This window comes from Callionymus lyra, chromosome 2 (assembly GCF_982586985.1).
Source record: "Callionymus lyra chromosome 2, fCalLyr1.hap1.1, whole genome shotgun sequence".
Taxonomy (NCBI): Eukaryota; Metazoa; Chordata; class Actinopteri; order Syngnathiformes; family Callionymidae; genus Callionymus; species Callionymus lyra.
Window position 1 is genome coordinate 27,624,726 of NC_141819.1, and position 15,631 is coordinate 27,640,356.

General features: G+C 40.8%; 2 protein-coding genes across 2 annotated transcripts; one reads left to right on the forward strand and one right to left on the reverse strand.

Annotated features, from left to right (window-relative positions):
* Positions 1-2,014: 2,014 nt before the first annotated feature.
* On the reverse strand, positions 2,015-6,776 carry chst7 (carbohydrate (N-acetylglucosamine 6-O) sulfotransferase 7). The gene is made up of 2 exons (XM_087784422.1): positions 5,439-6,776; positions 2,015-2,933 (listed from the first exon to the last, which is right to left on the reverse strand). Exon 1 carries the CDS (start codon positions 6,741-6,743, stop codon positions 5,469-5,471), a length of 1,275 nt encoding a protein of 424 aa, XP_087640548.1. The 5' UTR covers positions 6,744-6,776; the 3' UTR covers positions 2,015-2,933; positions 5,439-5,468.
* Positions 6,777-7,670: 894 nt separating this feature from the next.
* tubgcp5 (tubulin gamma complex component 5) lies at positions 7,671-14,964 on the forward strand. The gene is made up of 23 exons (XM_087784424.1): positions 7,671-7,979; positions 8,072-8,125; positions 8,259-8,367; positions 8,447-8,543; positions 8,620-8,699; positions 8,811-8,949; positions 9,021-9,138; positions 10,043-10,132; positions 10,239-10,332; positions 10,410-10,662; positions 11,036-11,238; positions 11,463-11,578; positions 11,649-11,917; positions 12,161-12,359; positions 12,532-12,720; positions 12,797-12,979; positions 13,052-13,136; positions 13,238-13,358; positions 13,825-13,970; positions 14,041-14,166; positions 14,350-14,438; positions 14,520-14,620; positions 14,692-14,964. The coding sequence occupies exons 1-23, from the start codon at positions 7,846-7,848 to the stop codon at positions 14,736-14,738; spliced, it is 3,042 nt and encodes a 1,013-aa protein (XP_087640550.1). The 5' UTR covers positions 7,671-7,845; the 3' UTR covers positions 14,739-14,964.
* The last annotated feature ends 667 nt before the right edge of the window (positions 14,965-15,631 follow it).

The following is a 15,631-nucleotide window of genomic DNA, read 5'->3' on the forward strand; positions in this document are numbered from 1 at the left end:
TTTGGATCAGGGATTCACTACCTTTGTTTGCACTGTGGATCGGATTAATGTTCAGACGGAATAAAGTAGCACCGCCGGCAGAAAACATGAAGTACATGAAAAATTCAACCTGCAATAGTGCTGAGTCAGCAGAAGCCATGGGCTTATTTTGATCATAAAAAGATCATTATTTGAGGAAATGTGACCAAAACAAGCAACAAGAGTAACAGGATTATTTGAATTAGGAGAAACTCCATTCTTTTTTTTTCAAAATAAAAAACCTTTTTATACAGAAATGATAATTATATTTAAAAAGAAAATTCTGTGCAGCATGGACTAGTACCAGACCCCTGCTTTAGACGATTAAGTCATCTTTAAAAGTTTGCCCACAGCCTCAGCTTTCAGCACCATAATAATGGCTAACCCTACATCTCATGACCAAAGCAACATGATCACATGCGAATAACAGAATTGAATAAAGTTACTCCACTGCAGGAAAGGAATGTCGGCGTAAAACAAAATAAAAGAGACTAATTGAGGTCGAACGCTGACCTGGAATAACATCTGTCATGTGTGTCATGTCATAAAAGAGTCTGGAAACAATTGATCCAACACAGACATTTACATTTGAAACACTCACGTAAGCTCCTGATGCGAGCCAAGACATTGTCAGAGTGACATCTACAAAGGGGGGAAAAAAGTTGACGTTTTAGAAGCTGTCGTTCCTTGATCTCCAAAATAACTGCGGACTTCCTCTGCACTAGTGGAAATAGTGGAAGTATCTACAAAACTTGATTCTTTAGTAAGTTACTAATATGTTTTGTGAAACAGTATCAGTATTTCCCTTTGTTTCTCCCCAAATTCTGGATAGAATTTTGATAGTCTTGTGAAGCAGGTGTGTGTTTGCATTGTTCGTTCTAACATGTATTCCGGGGTATTTTAGTGCAGCTGTGCATGACAGCATTAAAACCTTGTAAGACCCTTTTGGTGTTATTATTTTAGAGCTCATTATTGTCTTCCACTGGATTGCACTTGGTAAAGAAAGATGCTCGGCCACTGAGCGTTCACATGATGAAGACACAACATTTGACAGCATATTAAAGGCTTTAGTAAGACGAGAGGGCAGCTTAGTTTTAGAGTTAACGTTTGATTAGAGGCGAATTCTTCTGCCTTGTGTTTCAGGTTATGCTGTTATTGTAGGATAAAAAACATAGAGCACGGATCCCTGAGGACACAGGGGGGTGTCTTATCCTTGTGAGGAATGTGGGATAAAAAAAGGTTTACTGAGCTTTTCCCTCCCATTCTTTAGGTTTTATCTGGCAGGACCCAAGACTTTCAAATATGCATTTGAACAGCAGCTGAATCATGTTAGTGTACGGAGAAAAAAACGACAGTGGAATTCTGTGAATAAGAAAAACGACGATGACTTTGATCTGTATAATCATTCTGGCATTAAAAAAGGGTTTATTCAACCGTTTAATTTCATGGTTTCCAATGACGCCTCCTTCAAACGCCTCCTCTAATGAACCATAACCTTCTTATAGGAGCGAACGCTCTAATCTATGGGTCGTTTCTTTAGTCTATGAGCAACTCAAGTGAGACACAAACTACTTTCAAATTAAATTGTGAAACAGAAACTTTGTAATTTAATCTTCATGAAGGTCATTTAAAGTTTACTTGGATACGGTGGATTCTTAAAGACCTCAAGATAAGACTGGATATTGGAGAAAGAACGTTGCCTAAAACCATTTTTAACTGCGTTCCCAGCTACTGAAATCCCCCAACCGCAAAGTTTGGGAGCCATCATGAGACAAATAATTGCCTTCTTAGTTTATTGCTTGTAAACAGATTCAAAAACTAATTTTTGTTTTCAAAGATAAAACGATTCAACAGAAATATAAATGAAGAGCCTCAGGTTAGAGGCCCCTGGCCTGCAGTTTTTTCATCACGATAGAAAGAACATATTATCAAAAGTGTAACAAACAGAGAAACCAAGAATCAGTCAAAGGTTTTTATCTACATATAATAAAATGACCCAAAAAAATTAAACTGGACAGGTACTTTTTTTTTACAAATAAAAATATAGATACACATAAAAAAAAAAACAATAAAGTACCACGTAAAAAAGGTAGATATACAGTATTTCCGTACAGTTGCGTTTTATAGCGGCACGATGAGCTCACAAGAGCCAGATGGGGCGAGTCATGAGGTCGGATGCGGCCCCAAGCTGTTCTTTATCAAACAGAACAAATCATTCTTTGAAGCGGCGTACTTTCAAATGTTTTATTGAGATCAGATTAAATAGTCTTTTCTCATAAATAAAATAACTTGCGTCTAGCCTCGACAAACACACTGGACAAGGACATACAGACTTAAAAAAAAAAAAAAAAGGTCAGGAATCAGTTCCATCTGTATGAAGGTGCATTCCCTCGTGAGAGTGCTCCTCAGCACATGTGTGAAGATTTCAGATCATTTCACACCCATGTGAGGGATTTGTCAGTGGGACGCTGCAGCTGTCCGGATTCCTGAGGGTCCGAGGAGAAAAAAAAAAGCTCCTTCGTTGGGCCCCTTCCTTTACAAAATACTACAGTTTCTTCTTTCAGAGTTCCACATTAGCATTGTTAGTGCAACAGAACACTGGGGGGCTGCATAGCTCCTGGCTCCGGCTCTCTTCTCCCGGGCAAGGACCCGTGTCAGGCTTTTTCTGGCCCTGGCCTGCAGGGGATTTGAGGTGGGATTAGTGCTACTAAAAGAGCCGATAAACCGCCTCCGCCGTCTAGTTCCGTCGCGCTCCTGAGCGGCTGGAGGTTAGCAGAGTGCACCTTTCTAAAAAAAATTCTTTCTCCAGACCTTCGGCCTGGCTTCTGCTGGACTATGCTGCTCCTCCTGGACCACATTCCAGCTGCTCCCTTCTGTTATTCCACCTTTAGCCCTGAGCCACGAACACCGGGTCCCTGTAAAAGACGGAAGGCAACAGTTTAAAAATCAGACCAGATCCTCGGTGAAGTCAACAGCCCGGGAATACCCCCTCCTGTGTGCTCAGGAGGTTCTGGAGACCCACATATGAAGACAGAAACGCTGGTGTGCCCCGGCACGGTTACAGAAGAACGTCTTGGCCCCCCCGCCTCATGGCAGCAGAGAACAGAGACGGTGTTTGTGCCTCACACTGGCGTCTCTCAGGCAGGCCGGGTCTTCAAGGGTCTGCCTCGGCGAGCTGGCGGTGACAGGCTGCTCACGAAGCAGGGCGCTCTATCCCGACGCGGGACGGCCATGTACAATGATCCCCTTCTCAGCAGCCCGGGCTGTGACCTGGAGACCCCCCCCCCCTCTACCACCAGCATAGGCAGTGAAGACACAATGGTCCAACTCTTATTATTGTCAAGTGTATACAGCAGTAGAAATAAGTACTTGTTAAATGCAATTCCAGTCAAATAGTTCTGCGTCATCTAGACTTTTTTTCTTTTTTTTTTGCAGTGTACGTCAAAGAAGACGTTTCTCACAAAAACTTCTAAGGAAGATTGGACAAATGTTCTTTCATACATTCATGTTTAATAATAAACTGAATGTCTTCTGTCTTTTATTATGCACATGGTGATTAGGGCTGATGTATTTTCTTCACAATACTGTATTTATATTCAACAGCACTGTATCGATTATTATCTTTTGTTTTTAACATTTTTCTTTTAATAGTATGTATTTCAATAAAGTGAGTAGAATAATTTACATGCGAGCCGCTCGATGGGCAGCAGTCATTATGTCTTCCAAAGTTAAAGGAAGAATAAATTCCTGCGGGATCCCAGCGATGACTGAGGACGAGAGGATACAGTTGACTCAGGCAGCTTTTAAAGCATATGTTTGGACACATTTTGGTTTCAAAAACAAATCAAAGCAGTAACGACTGCGTCAAGAGTCATGTGGTCTGTAAATTCTGCAACACCAGAGTCAAGTATTTGACAATACTACAAATATATCCTTGTTACTCACAGTACTTTTTCTAGTAAAAGATGGTTGCTTTTGTATCGTGATACGCATCTTATCGCTACATTTCTTGTCAATACACGCCTGGTGATGGTGATTACCATTCTTTGCACATAAAAACATTTGTTGCAGCCTTGAACAGACTGAGGATTTAGAACAAGACTAAAGGACCAAAGTTGGTCTTAGTACAAAAAAGGGAAAGATTTAGGTTGAAACTACACACAGATATTTACTACGACGGCTACTTTTTTTTTTTGTTATCTAAAATTCCAAAGGAATATTAAAACGTTTTATTAAGTAGCTGCTGTAGAAGTCTTTTGCTGACATTACTGTGATTGCCTTTTCACTGAAACAGGTGTGTGTATGGCAGTAACACTTCGAGACGGAGCTAAATGTGGTCAATAGGTCGAGGTTAAGAAATAATAAACAATGTTGCTAATAGACAAGATGTATCTGCATGAGGATGCAGGTTCTTATGACCGAGACTCTGCATCATTAATGACACTTTGTCAGGTTTGGATCTGGTTCACATGCTAAAATGAAGCTGTAAATATTTTCAAAGAACAAAATGTGAATGATGCATCAGACCAAATCAACAACGACTAAATATATCTTTACAACCAGCTGTGCGAGTTACGCGTTGTTCTATATAATTAAATTAAAATATATTGTGAAGCATCAAAGGGCTTTTGTTTCAAGTTGCTGCTCACTCACCACAAGCCCTACCACAACGGTGAAAGATGCTACTTTTTAAATGATAATGAAAACTGTTCACTTTATGTCTGCATGTGCGGGTCTGGTTTGACTAAAGCGAGTTCTACGGTTTTGAGTTTGGTTTACGAAAATTTCATTCGGATGAATTTTTAAAGGCTGGTGCTGTGTAGGAATTGTAAATAATGATAATGATATGTTTTTATTCAGAAACTACTTAATGATCATGTTAATTTAACCTTTCAACGTCAACTTCATATTAGCACAGCATTGTGTTCTATAACTCCATCATTTATATGGTAGTGGTCAACATTTATTCCGACAAATATATAAAATTTATCATGTTTTCTATTTTTCTGTTTAAATATTTAGTATACAGCCAGTCCCCGTTCTTCATGTTATAGTTCCAGCTGCCATAAATGTCATACAAGCTACATTTTACAATAAAATTACAGATTTTTAAATGACATGTTTATTTAATGTGACCTCATACTAATGTATCATAGTTGTCGCAGATCCTTTACTTTTCAAGTGTTTTGCAGGCGCCTCAGCTGAACAGACTTGACTGAACAAGCAACCACTGCAAAACAACAGGCCATATAAAATATCATTGATGATGTCACAGCCATACTTACTAGCTCTCAGAGAGAATGTTTATCAACAATGTTTAATGGCTTCTCCTGATCAGATTATTCCAAATTGTACTTCTTAATCCATGGAAATAGCAAACAACCCAATGTATGGATGTATTAAGTTTAAGGGCCACATACCTTTAGGGGGAGGATTAGTGCTGCTGAACCTCACGTCGTCTTCTCCACGCCGTTTTTGGGATAATCCAGGAGTCTCATGACCTCGCTGCAGTAGGTCTCCACCTGACGGATCTGCTCCACGTTGAGTCTCTCCCTCCAGGCGTAGATGGCCTCCTTGGCGTCCCTGGACGAGATCAGGAAGGGCTTGTCCGAGGAGTAGCCCTGTCCGTGCGTCATGTTGAGCGCGAACCTCTCCAGGGCGGCGGACGAGGACAGGTTGGAGAAGCGGTACAGCCTCTGCAGCTCCTCCATGGGCTTCTGCACCAGGTCCTCGTAGCGGATGCGCATGTAGTTCCTCTTGATCCAGGGGGGCGCGTTGGTGACCAGCATCATGTCGCTCAGCCAGTTGTCGCAGATGAGCTCCATGGCGCTGGACACGTAGCTCTCCGCGCGGTTGACGCGGTTGCTGGGCACCAGGAGCCGCTTGTACTTGTCGTTCTGCCTCCTGCTCCTCAGCACCTGGATGCTCTCCTTCACCAGCGCCTGCTTGGACTTCAGCCGGGAGTTGTGCACGGCCCGGGGGTCCCTGAAGAGCTGTACGATCTGGAGGTTCACCGCCGGGTCCCGCATCAGAGGGACAAGCGTGCTCAAGTCCAGAACCCGGACCCCCTTGATGACCATCACCGGGTACTTCTTGCACTCCTTCTCCAGCTCCCGGATGTCCCTCTTCTGGCACTTGGCGCAGCGGTCCTCGCGCACCATCCCGACGTCGTGCCGCCGGTGCGCGTCGCACAGCGGCTCCGAGCAGATGACCTTGTTCATCTTCCAGCCGAAGATGAAGGCGGTGGTGAGGTTCTGCGTGCCCGCGTACAGCCGCAGCACCGAGAAGTCGCAGCGGAACAGGGCGTTCATCATGTCGCGCACGGCGCCCTGCAGGCTCGCCGCGTCGCCCGGGTACAGGGTCTGCCAGATGTGCCACATGGGCTCATACAGGTAGAACACGTCCGGGTGCTGGTTGAAGAGCTCGCCCAGGAAGGAGGAGCCGGTCCTCCAGGTGGCGTGCAGGTAGATGTTGGTCCGGGATTGGCTCCGGTTGTTGGAGGTGGACTCCGCGGTTTCACCGCTCCCGTTGATCCTGAACCCGTTATCCCACAGGAGCGCCACGGTGTTCTCCAGGTCCGGGCATCGGAGCTGCTGCTGGGGGGCTCGCTGCCGAGCCTGCTCCTCGGATTTATCCCGAAAATCCAGCACGTAAGGGACCAGCAGGAGCAGACCGGTGTAGGCGAGAATGAGGACTAGGTATTTCTTGTGCAGCCTCCGCTTCATCTCCTCGTCCGGGGAGCTGGTGGTCCAGCGGCTGGTACCGGCTGGAGGTTCGAACACTTCACACACACTGGACGCGGAGTTTTAACTTGAGTGTGTGATGCACAAGCCCCGCCCCCAGTTAAACCAAAATCTCCTCTTGGCAAAACCCTCCCCCACACTTACGGACTTATGCTTATGATCATATTAAAACACACACGGGGAACGACATTATTATATCGTTTTAAAATTAAATATAAGAAAAATCAAAGCGCGTTAAAAAATACCGGTACGTGCCGAAGTACGTCAATGTAAAAATGAGTTAACGCTCCAATCACATGGTCCGCTTTAAGTGAACGCGTGTGCAATGAATTGTGGGAAATCACTGTATACTTAATACATTACTGCAGGTACGACAGTTTATACCGGGGCTATTTAAATCAAAATGTATTTTATATTCTGGCCACAGACTTTTACAGACCAGTAAAACTCCCAATTACTAGTTTAACCATAATCTTGACGCATGCGTACACGACACTGACGACACCTTCGGTTTGTTGTTTGGGGGAAAAAAAGTACGCTTCGAAGCATTTCTGGTAGAAATAACGTTTATAATAATAAATGAGCGTTAACGCCACTCGACATCTCATTGGAAAAATATTTTATAGTTGCTTGTTTTATGTATATGTATATTTAACAAACATTCCTCATTATAAATATGAGTATTTTGGATTAAAACAGGCTCAAATGAATACTAACTTCTTCTTTTTTGGTCATGCATAAATCTATTTAATAGCAAATACGATTGAACAACTACAGCAGTATCTGTTGATTTATCAAGTTAGCATTAATTTTATAAATCAAACCAACCCGCTTTAATTCTTCGTATATACTGTTTCTGCCAGAAATATATTTGGAGATCAGTTTACTCAGGTGCAGCGATGGCGCGGTCATTCGGATGCTTCGTTAGTGTTCAGTGAGCAAACAATAACAAACCGACATTTCTGCTGCGTTTCACTTCAGCTTTTAGTGAACATGTCAAGGAATCACCTTATAAACTACAATCGAATCTACCGGCATGCTTAAGCGCTAGCTTCCCCCTAGCATCGAGCTAACGGCGGCTGTCATGGCGCACTGGAGCACCTTCGAGAAGGAGACGGAGAGAGAAACCAAGGAGCTGATCAGACACATCAGTGGTGTCGAGGATGAAGACGATCAGAACTTCCAGTTGGCGCTCAAGTTCGCCTGGTCCAACTTCAAGTAAGAGTTTTAGGCAGAAACGGGAGCTAGCTTGTTATTAGCTAGCTGGTAGCAAAATGATTGTGATGCTAGTTCTGCTGCTGTACTGTCAGGTTCCACCGGTACCTGGACGTGGACAGTCATAAAGTCCAGAGGAGCATCAATGGGTGAGTGTATTGGATTGGTACTTGTTTTTCCAGATCTTAATTATATTTATTTTATCATTATCATTATCATTTATATTATTAATAACAGTCTTAGAGCGTGGTTTATTTGCTGTGTTCATTTGCTGTTAAACAGAATCTATGAAAAGCTCATGGTTCACTCGGAAGTGTGTAAAGCTGAAAGCTGGATGAGGCTGACGGATAAGTTCCTAAATTCCCAGCTGTCCAATACAGAAGGTACAAAGGTAAACAGTGAATCGTCTTGATGGCATTGTTTTTTTTTGGGGGTGCATTATGTTAAGGACATTTTGACCTGCTATGCAGACAGATGTACACTTCAGCGTACTCTCACTGCTCCTTCTACTGTCGGGGTCCCCATCAAACACCGACTACACAGAGACACCTCAGCTAAAGGATGCAGGTGAGTCTTGTTAAGCGACCGCATGTATGTTTTAATTGTTAACGTGTAATTTAATCTTTTTCTTCCTGTGTCACAGATCCTGAGGACAATTTTGATTGGGGAAAATATTTAATGGAAGGTGAAGAGGTGGACAATGATCCATACCCAGACACCCCAGTAAGTATTTTTTCCTACTTTCACCTACTCTGCGAAGGTCAATTTATGTTTTTGATGCTTGTTTTTTTTCTTTCTCTGGAGTTCAATTTAATACCAAGCATATTTTGACAGGAGTGGTCTGAGGAAGAGAGCGATGATGAGGATGATCAACAGCTTATCAGCAGAGAAGACTCTGGAATTCAGTTGGACAGGACCCCTCAAGAAGATAAGAACAACAACACCAACAAAACCGTTCCAGTAACGTGGAAAGGTACCAGACTATTAATATATGCATTAATGATTTGATCATTTGATTAACTTGCATAAACTACATGGTTCTAGTTGGGGATCCTGATGCCCGGGCCTGGCTAGAGCAACATATAGTGACACCCTACTGGGTTCCCCATGCGCCTCGCTTCCCACACAGCCTCCACTTGCATTCCAACCTGCTGAATGTTTGGTAAGATCTGGTCATTTATTAGACTAAATTAGGATTATTCAAGATAATGTGCTCCATTATAAATGCTTGAAAATTATGTTTTGAGAGATACTCATCACTACCCGAGGCTGTTGTGTAGAGCTGTTTATTACTGTAAACAAAATAAAAACGATTAAGAAACATTTTTTATGTGAGCTTAACATAATAAAGGTGCATGACGAACTAATAAAACATTTTCTTTATTCATGAAAACATTAAGCAAACACTAATAAATAAATAGACTGAACTGAAAAAAATGAAGATGAAAGGAACAGTGAAAAGTCTTTGTTTAACTTAAAATCTTTTTTCAATTTAATTTTTGCATAAATATACAGTATGTATATCCAACATACCCATTATTAAAAAAACAACGACACATAAATAACCACAATTCAAATAATAAAATATAAAAACAGCAAAATTAAATAAAAATAATTTGAATAATAATGTACAGTTGATATAGTAATAAGGTAATGCTCAAAAAGACAAAGTAAATACCTTTTGGGAAAAAAAGATATCAGAAAAAGGACTCCAAATTCTGCCAAATATTTCAGATGAATCTTTCAGCATGTATCAAATGTTGTAATTGTTTAAAAGGTAAAGTCAGTCCTGGCAGCCATCAGGCAACGTTTGGTCCACTCACATTTATGCATACCCAATACACTAAGTTTATGAACACTTAATATTTTTCTTATTTTAAATAGTTTTTTTTTTTTTACATTTTATCAATACTTTACTAACATGGTGAAGTTATTTGAAATCTATGTGTTTTAAAGAGACAACGTTATCCACATCTTAAGAATCTACTAGAGCTAATAACAAAGTTAATGTTAATCTAAATATATTTAAGTGAGTAAAAGTAATTGATTTTTGTTCGCCTCCTAAGGGATCAACACCTGTACAACACAGAACCTCTGTTTCTGTCAGAAGACAAGGCCTTTGTCACAGAGACGCAGGTCATTAGAGAGACATTGTGGTAAGATGCGGCTCTACAATGATGAGTAGATCCTATTATTATCCTTCCATTTTAACTACTGTTCTGTGGTTGTGGCTTATAATGATGATTTTATTACATGTTGCAGGCTTCTTTCAGGAGTAAAAAGACACTTTATATTCCAGCACAATGAAGGAAAAGTCTCTGTAAGAAACAATGTGGTCGTAACTCATCTGACAAGTGTAAGTTCAAAATCAGCCATTTAACAGTAATTAATGTTAATTTTAATTGTGAAAAACAATCTCCATGTCTGGTTTAGAGCTGCCTACGATCTGTGCTGGAGAACATTGCTGGATACGGGCAGGCTGTGTCCATGCTGCAGAGGTTTATAGACGAGGTGACAGGCTACAGCCCAGAACCTTGCCCACCATGCTCCGGGTCCTCCTGCGGCTCCAGGAAAGGCTCAGAACCACCGTTTAGAACCTACCAGGCTTTTGTCTGGGCTCTGAACAAGTATTTTACCGGCTTCAAAGAAGAACTGACCTCGATTGAAAAACTCCTCATATGCAAAGGCAAGCATGGACGTTGTAGATTAAATATAGTTTGGTGAATAAGCAATTTCCAAGAAGCTTATCTTCATGTTTTGATTTAGAAATCTGTGGATGTAAAAGTTTCCAATTCAAATAACAAGAGTACAGAAGATTATCAACAGTCAAGGATGAACCGAATGTAAATTATGTAGAATGTAGCTAATATGAGTTAAGTAAAACAAGGGTGTAGTCGTGAGACTGATGGAAGACACGTTTTTTTTTCATTAGAATAGTTCAGGCTTTGTATCAACAGCACTTGTATATTTAGCTTTGTAGCTCCCTCTAGAGATCCAAAGTAAAATTACAGTATTGTTAATTATATACTGTAACGTTGTTTTTTTTTGTCCTGTAACAGATGAGACGGTGACTCTGTCTGGGGTCCTGGAGCGTCTCGGCCCACAACTCGCTCAAGTCAAAGTGTTGCACAAAATCTTTTGCACAGGAGTGGCTGAAGTTCCAATTGAAACACCGAACGTTGTGCGAGCCTCACATCTACTTAACACACTGTACAAAGCAATCATCGAGTACGACGGAGTTGGAGAGGCCTCAGAGCAAACGGTCAGTATTTGGGTCCTTCTGAAACACTTGAAACTTTCAAACAGTGCACACTTTATTGACATATAAACCATAAAATAACTATGAAATAAAAATAAAGAACAAAGTTTTGAAAGAAAAAAATACAGTGCTGTTAAATATCAATGTGTAATCATGTAAAAGTATTGCGATACTTAAGTGTATCGATTTTTTTCTTACAACCTTACATCCATCTCAACTTTTGCTAGGTGGCTTTGTTGTTCTCGCTGTGGACGGAGACAGTGAGGCCATATTTGGAGATCGTTGATGAATGGATCGTTCATGGGCACCTGTTTGACCCTGCTAAAGAGTTCATCATCCAAAGGTCAGAACAGTAAACTTCTGTTTAATATTTATAGTAGAGCAGAGATGTGACTGAGAAGGTTTACTTTCAGGAACAAAGATGTTCCAGTGAACCACAGGGACTTCTGGCACGCCACCTACACCCTGTACAGTGTGTCTGAGACAGTGGAGAACGAGGAGAAGCTGAATGATGCAGCCAGTGGCAGCTCTGGAGGTGATCCTGGATCCAGCAGCAGGCAGCTCACCATGGTCTCCTTTCTCAAACCGGTGCTTAAAGAGATCATCATGGCTGGAAAGTCCATGCAGCTGCTCAAGAATCTTCACTGCAAAGAAACGGAAAAGTCCGCAAAATCCTCCAGAGGTCAGTCTTAAAAATACATGTATATATTTATAAAAGAAAACGTCAAATAATAATAATCAACATTTAACTCCGCCTTCTATCATTTTTCTAGTATATACAATAAAGATTATATTGGAAAATCTATCAGTGAGCTCAATTGGTTTCTATTTGGAATTGTTTTCTCGAACACATTAATAGTCAAGAAACCTCTCTTGATGTTTCTTACATTGAAGTTTTGTAACTCTTCCCCGTTTTTATCTTCAGACGCAGAGAGGAAGAGTTTGTACACTTTGTTTCTGGAGTCGGTGCAATCTCGCCTCAGCAGCCAAGAGGGATCTCCCACAGACAGGGTGACTGAGCATCAGTCCACCAAGAGGAGTCTGATCAAGATGCAGTCCATTATTGCACAGCACCTAGAGATGGAGGACGTCCACGACCCTCTTCTGGCCATCAACTTTGCAAGGTAATGTTTAATATGAGGTTTTATTAGGTCATTTTTGTCATGCTCGAGCTGAGGTGCACTTATTTGACATAAATCAACTTGATTTTAGTCAACATACCGACTAAAATCCACAACTTCATAGATACATGTGTTGAAAAGATTGTGTTGTGTGTCCATGTGTGGTTTCTCTCAGGCTTTACCTTGAGCAGACCGACTTCCATGAGCGCTTCTCTGGTGGTGATGTCATCGTTGACCGCTCCTCACAGTCCGTCACCTGCCAGACGTTTGAGCTCACGCTGCGTTCCTGCCTCTACCCGCACATCGAGCGACGCTACATCGAGTGCTGCGGAGACCTGATGAGGACGCTCAAGAAAGACTACAAGTAAGAAGAAACACAATTGCTTCACTACCTGGTTTTCTTTGACAACTATATCCAAGTCTCTGTCTGTCTTGCTCAGGCTACTGGAATATCTCCAAGCTATGAGAAACTACTTCCTGCTTGAGGCCGGCGACACGATGTATGACTTCTACACGACTGTCTTTGACAAAGTACAGGAGAAGGACAGCTGGCAGCAGCTGTCTTCTCTCAACATTCAGCTGCAGGAGGCGGTGGGACAGCGACACCCAGAGGACAGTAGCAGGTACAGCTTATGTTACAATTTTTTTCTTTCCTGACCTAAACCAAAGCTTCACCTGTGACTTTTGATTATTAGATTATTAATCTTCTTGGACACCAGTGAACCTACCAGAAAAAAACACCCTGTCAATAATTTAGAAATGATTACGCTCAGCTACAAGGTAAAAACGCCGCTTAATCTTTCTTTTTTGTGGTTACAAATTATTGTCTTTATTGTGTCTCTTTAATTATCTGAACTACTTGGTTTCGTCCTTCCCTGTAGGTCCCCTGGCCTGTTGACATCGTGATCAGCTCTGAGTGTCAGAAGATCTACAATCAGGTCTTCCTCCTCCTGCTGCAGATCAAAAGGGCCAAGTACAGTTTAGACACGCTTCGATTCAGTGGTACAACTTGTGTTTACAAATATATTGTTTTAATAATTACTCAAAAGTATGTTCCTACTGTGTTAACTAATATTATTCCTATCCTATTCATGCAAAAATAAATGTAAGACAATTTAGTCAAGATATGTTTTTTATTTATTGTGTCAATATAGTTGGCATTAAGTCATATTTTCTGTGGTGGTGGATCATATTTTCCAAGAAACCATTCACAATGCAGTGTTGATATAAGAGGCTTTGTGGTTTGAACCTGCATTGCCTCTTAGAGAAATAGTTTGAAGATAAACCTGAAAGTTAGAGGCCACGGTTCTCAATTTCAAATCAAAGGTTAATCCCAGGAGGAAATTAGTGTTTCAGAAACAACCTTTCTAGCCATAACGGGTGAACATAAATTATATGTCGTAACTGAGAGAACACAGTCTTAAGAAGGTCAATGAACTACACCTGGCTATGTCTGTGTTTCCCCAAGATTTAACTGACTTTGCCAAGAAAATGGAGGCTCCAGCATCCGGAGAGCAGAAGGGACCTATTAACCAGCAGATTCATCGGATGTGTCTTCTGAGGGTCAAGCTCATGCACTTTGTCAACAGCCTGCACAACTACATCATGACTAGAGTGAGCAGCCAGACTAACACATGCGTGGCAGTGAATAGAACACATGTTTATCTTTACCCTGTTTCATCAGATCCTCCACAGCACAGGGCTGGAGTTCCAGCACCAGGTTCAGGAAGCCAAGGACTTGGACCAGCTCATCAAGATCCACTACAGATACCTGGCAACTATTCATGATCGCTGTCTTTTGAGAGAGAAGGTGAGGAGCTCCTACTTGTGAATAGAAAAAGGAAACGGATTTGAACAGTGAGTTTTTCTCTCTGTTATGTTATTCGGAGATCCTGAAAGCTGCATTTCAATCGCCGTTTTCGCAACATTTAAAATATATTTAAAAAATGAAATTTGACGATTGGGGTCAAATGATTTTCTCCTCCTTCCTCAGGTCAGCTTTGTGAAAGAGGCAATAATGAAGGTTCTCAATTTGGTGCTCATCTTCTCTGAACGATGGCAAGCAGGATATGGAGCATGGAAGTGAGAAATGAAGATTTGCTTTAATACTTCTTGTTCCTGTTTCTACTCATTGAACTCCAATTCGGACATTTTCTATTTCAGGATTGAATCAATTGATAAAATGGAGTCAGATTTCAAGAACTGCCACATGTTCCTTGTGACGATCCTCAATAAAGCTGTGTGTCGCGGTGTTTTCCCCCACCGTGAGTATTGCCACAGGAATTTTATATAGTCAAGGACATTTGTTTGATGTGGGTTTGTTTTTTGTCTACAGTGGAGTCTCTGGCTCTGTCACTGATGGCCGGCTTTGAGCAGTGCTGACCGTATATCCCACACTGTTGATGTGCTCTGATGAGGTGGGACAAGATATTGCTGTCAACTGTTGCCGAAGCTTGTGGACTTGAAGCGAATTGTTAACCATGTAAAAATGTAAATTATTTTTATTTGCTTAGAAAAGTTTTTATTTGGTTGTCTCATGAAATCGTTTTGAAAAAATGTAAATTTGTGTCTTTATAAGAGCATGTATTAGGAGCCAATAAATAAAGGTATGTCAAGTCCTTCAAGAAACATCTAAAGACATTTTTATTTGTGCAGGCTTTTCCTTGATTTTCGGGAACTCTCAGTGATATCTTGATCTTTCAAGTATATATATGATTGAGTATTGTTTTGATTGTTTAAGCGCTTTGTGACCCTGGTCTGGAAAAGCGCTCTATAAATATAAATTACTTACTTAAGTGAATGCTGGTTGATTATTTATAAATATGTGTATTTCATTTCCCCATCAGGAAATATTATGCTCATCACACAACAGTGATAATTGTCCATCATCGAACAATTTCAATATCTTGACCTTTAAAGTATATACTTTATTGAGTATTGTTTTGATTGTTTAAGCGCTTTGTGACCCTGGTCTGGAAAAGCGCTATATAAATAAAAATTACTTACTTACTTACTTACTTAAATAACTATTAAGTGGGATAAACTGCATTTTTTTTAACTATAGTTACGAACCAGTCAGAAAAATGTAATTTATAAATCTGTTAGACCAGGATCATATTATAAAACCCGATCTAAATTTAGTTATAAATTAATTTAGCAATTTATTCATATCTTGTATAGATGGCATTATTTTGTAACTACTAAAAAATTAAAACCTTTCATCCATGTTTTTATTCTTGTTTTAATGAAAGTTTTAAATGTAATGTGGTGGCCTT

Coding starts and splice junctions, on each gene's coding strand:
- chst7 (XM_087784422.1), bottom strand. CDS start 6,743: ATGAAGCGGAGGCTGCACAAGAAATACCTAGTCCTCATTCTCGCCTAC.
- tubgcp5 (XM_087784424.1), top strand. CDS start 7,846: ATGGCGCACTGGAGCACCTTCGAGAAGGAGACGGAGAGAGAAACCAAG. Junction 10,663..11,035: donor AAAACTCCTCATATGCAAAG/GCAAGCATGGAC, acceptor GTCCTGTAACAG/ATGAGACGGTGACTCTGTCT. Junction 14,167..14,349: donor GCTGTCTTTTGAGAGAGAAG/GTGAGGAGCTCC, acceptor CTCCTTCCTCAG/GTCAGCTTTGTGAAAGAGGC.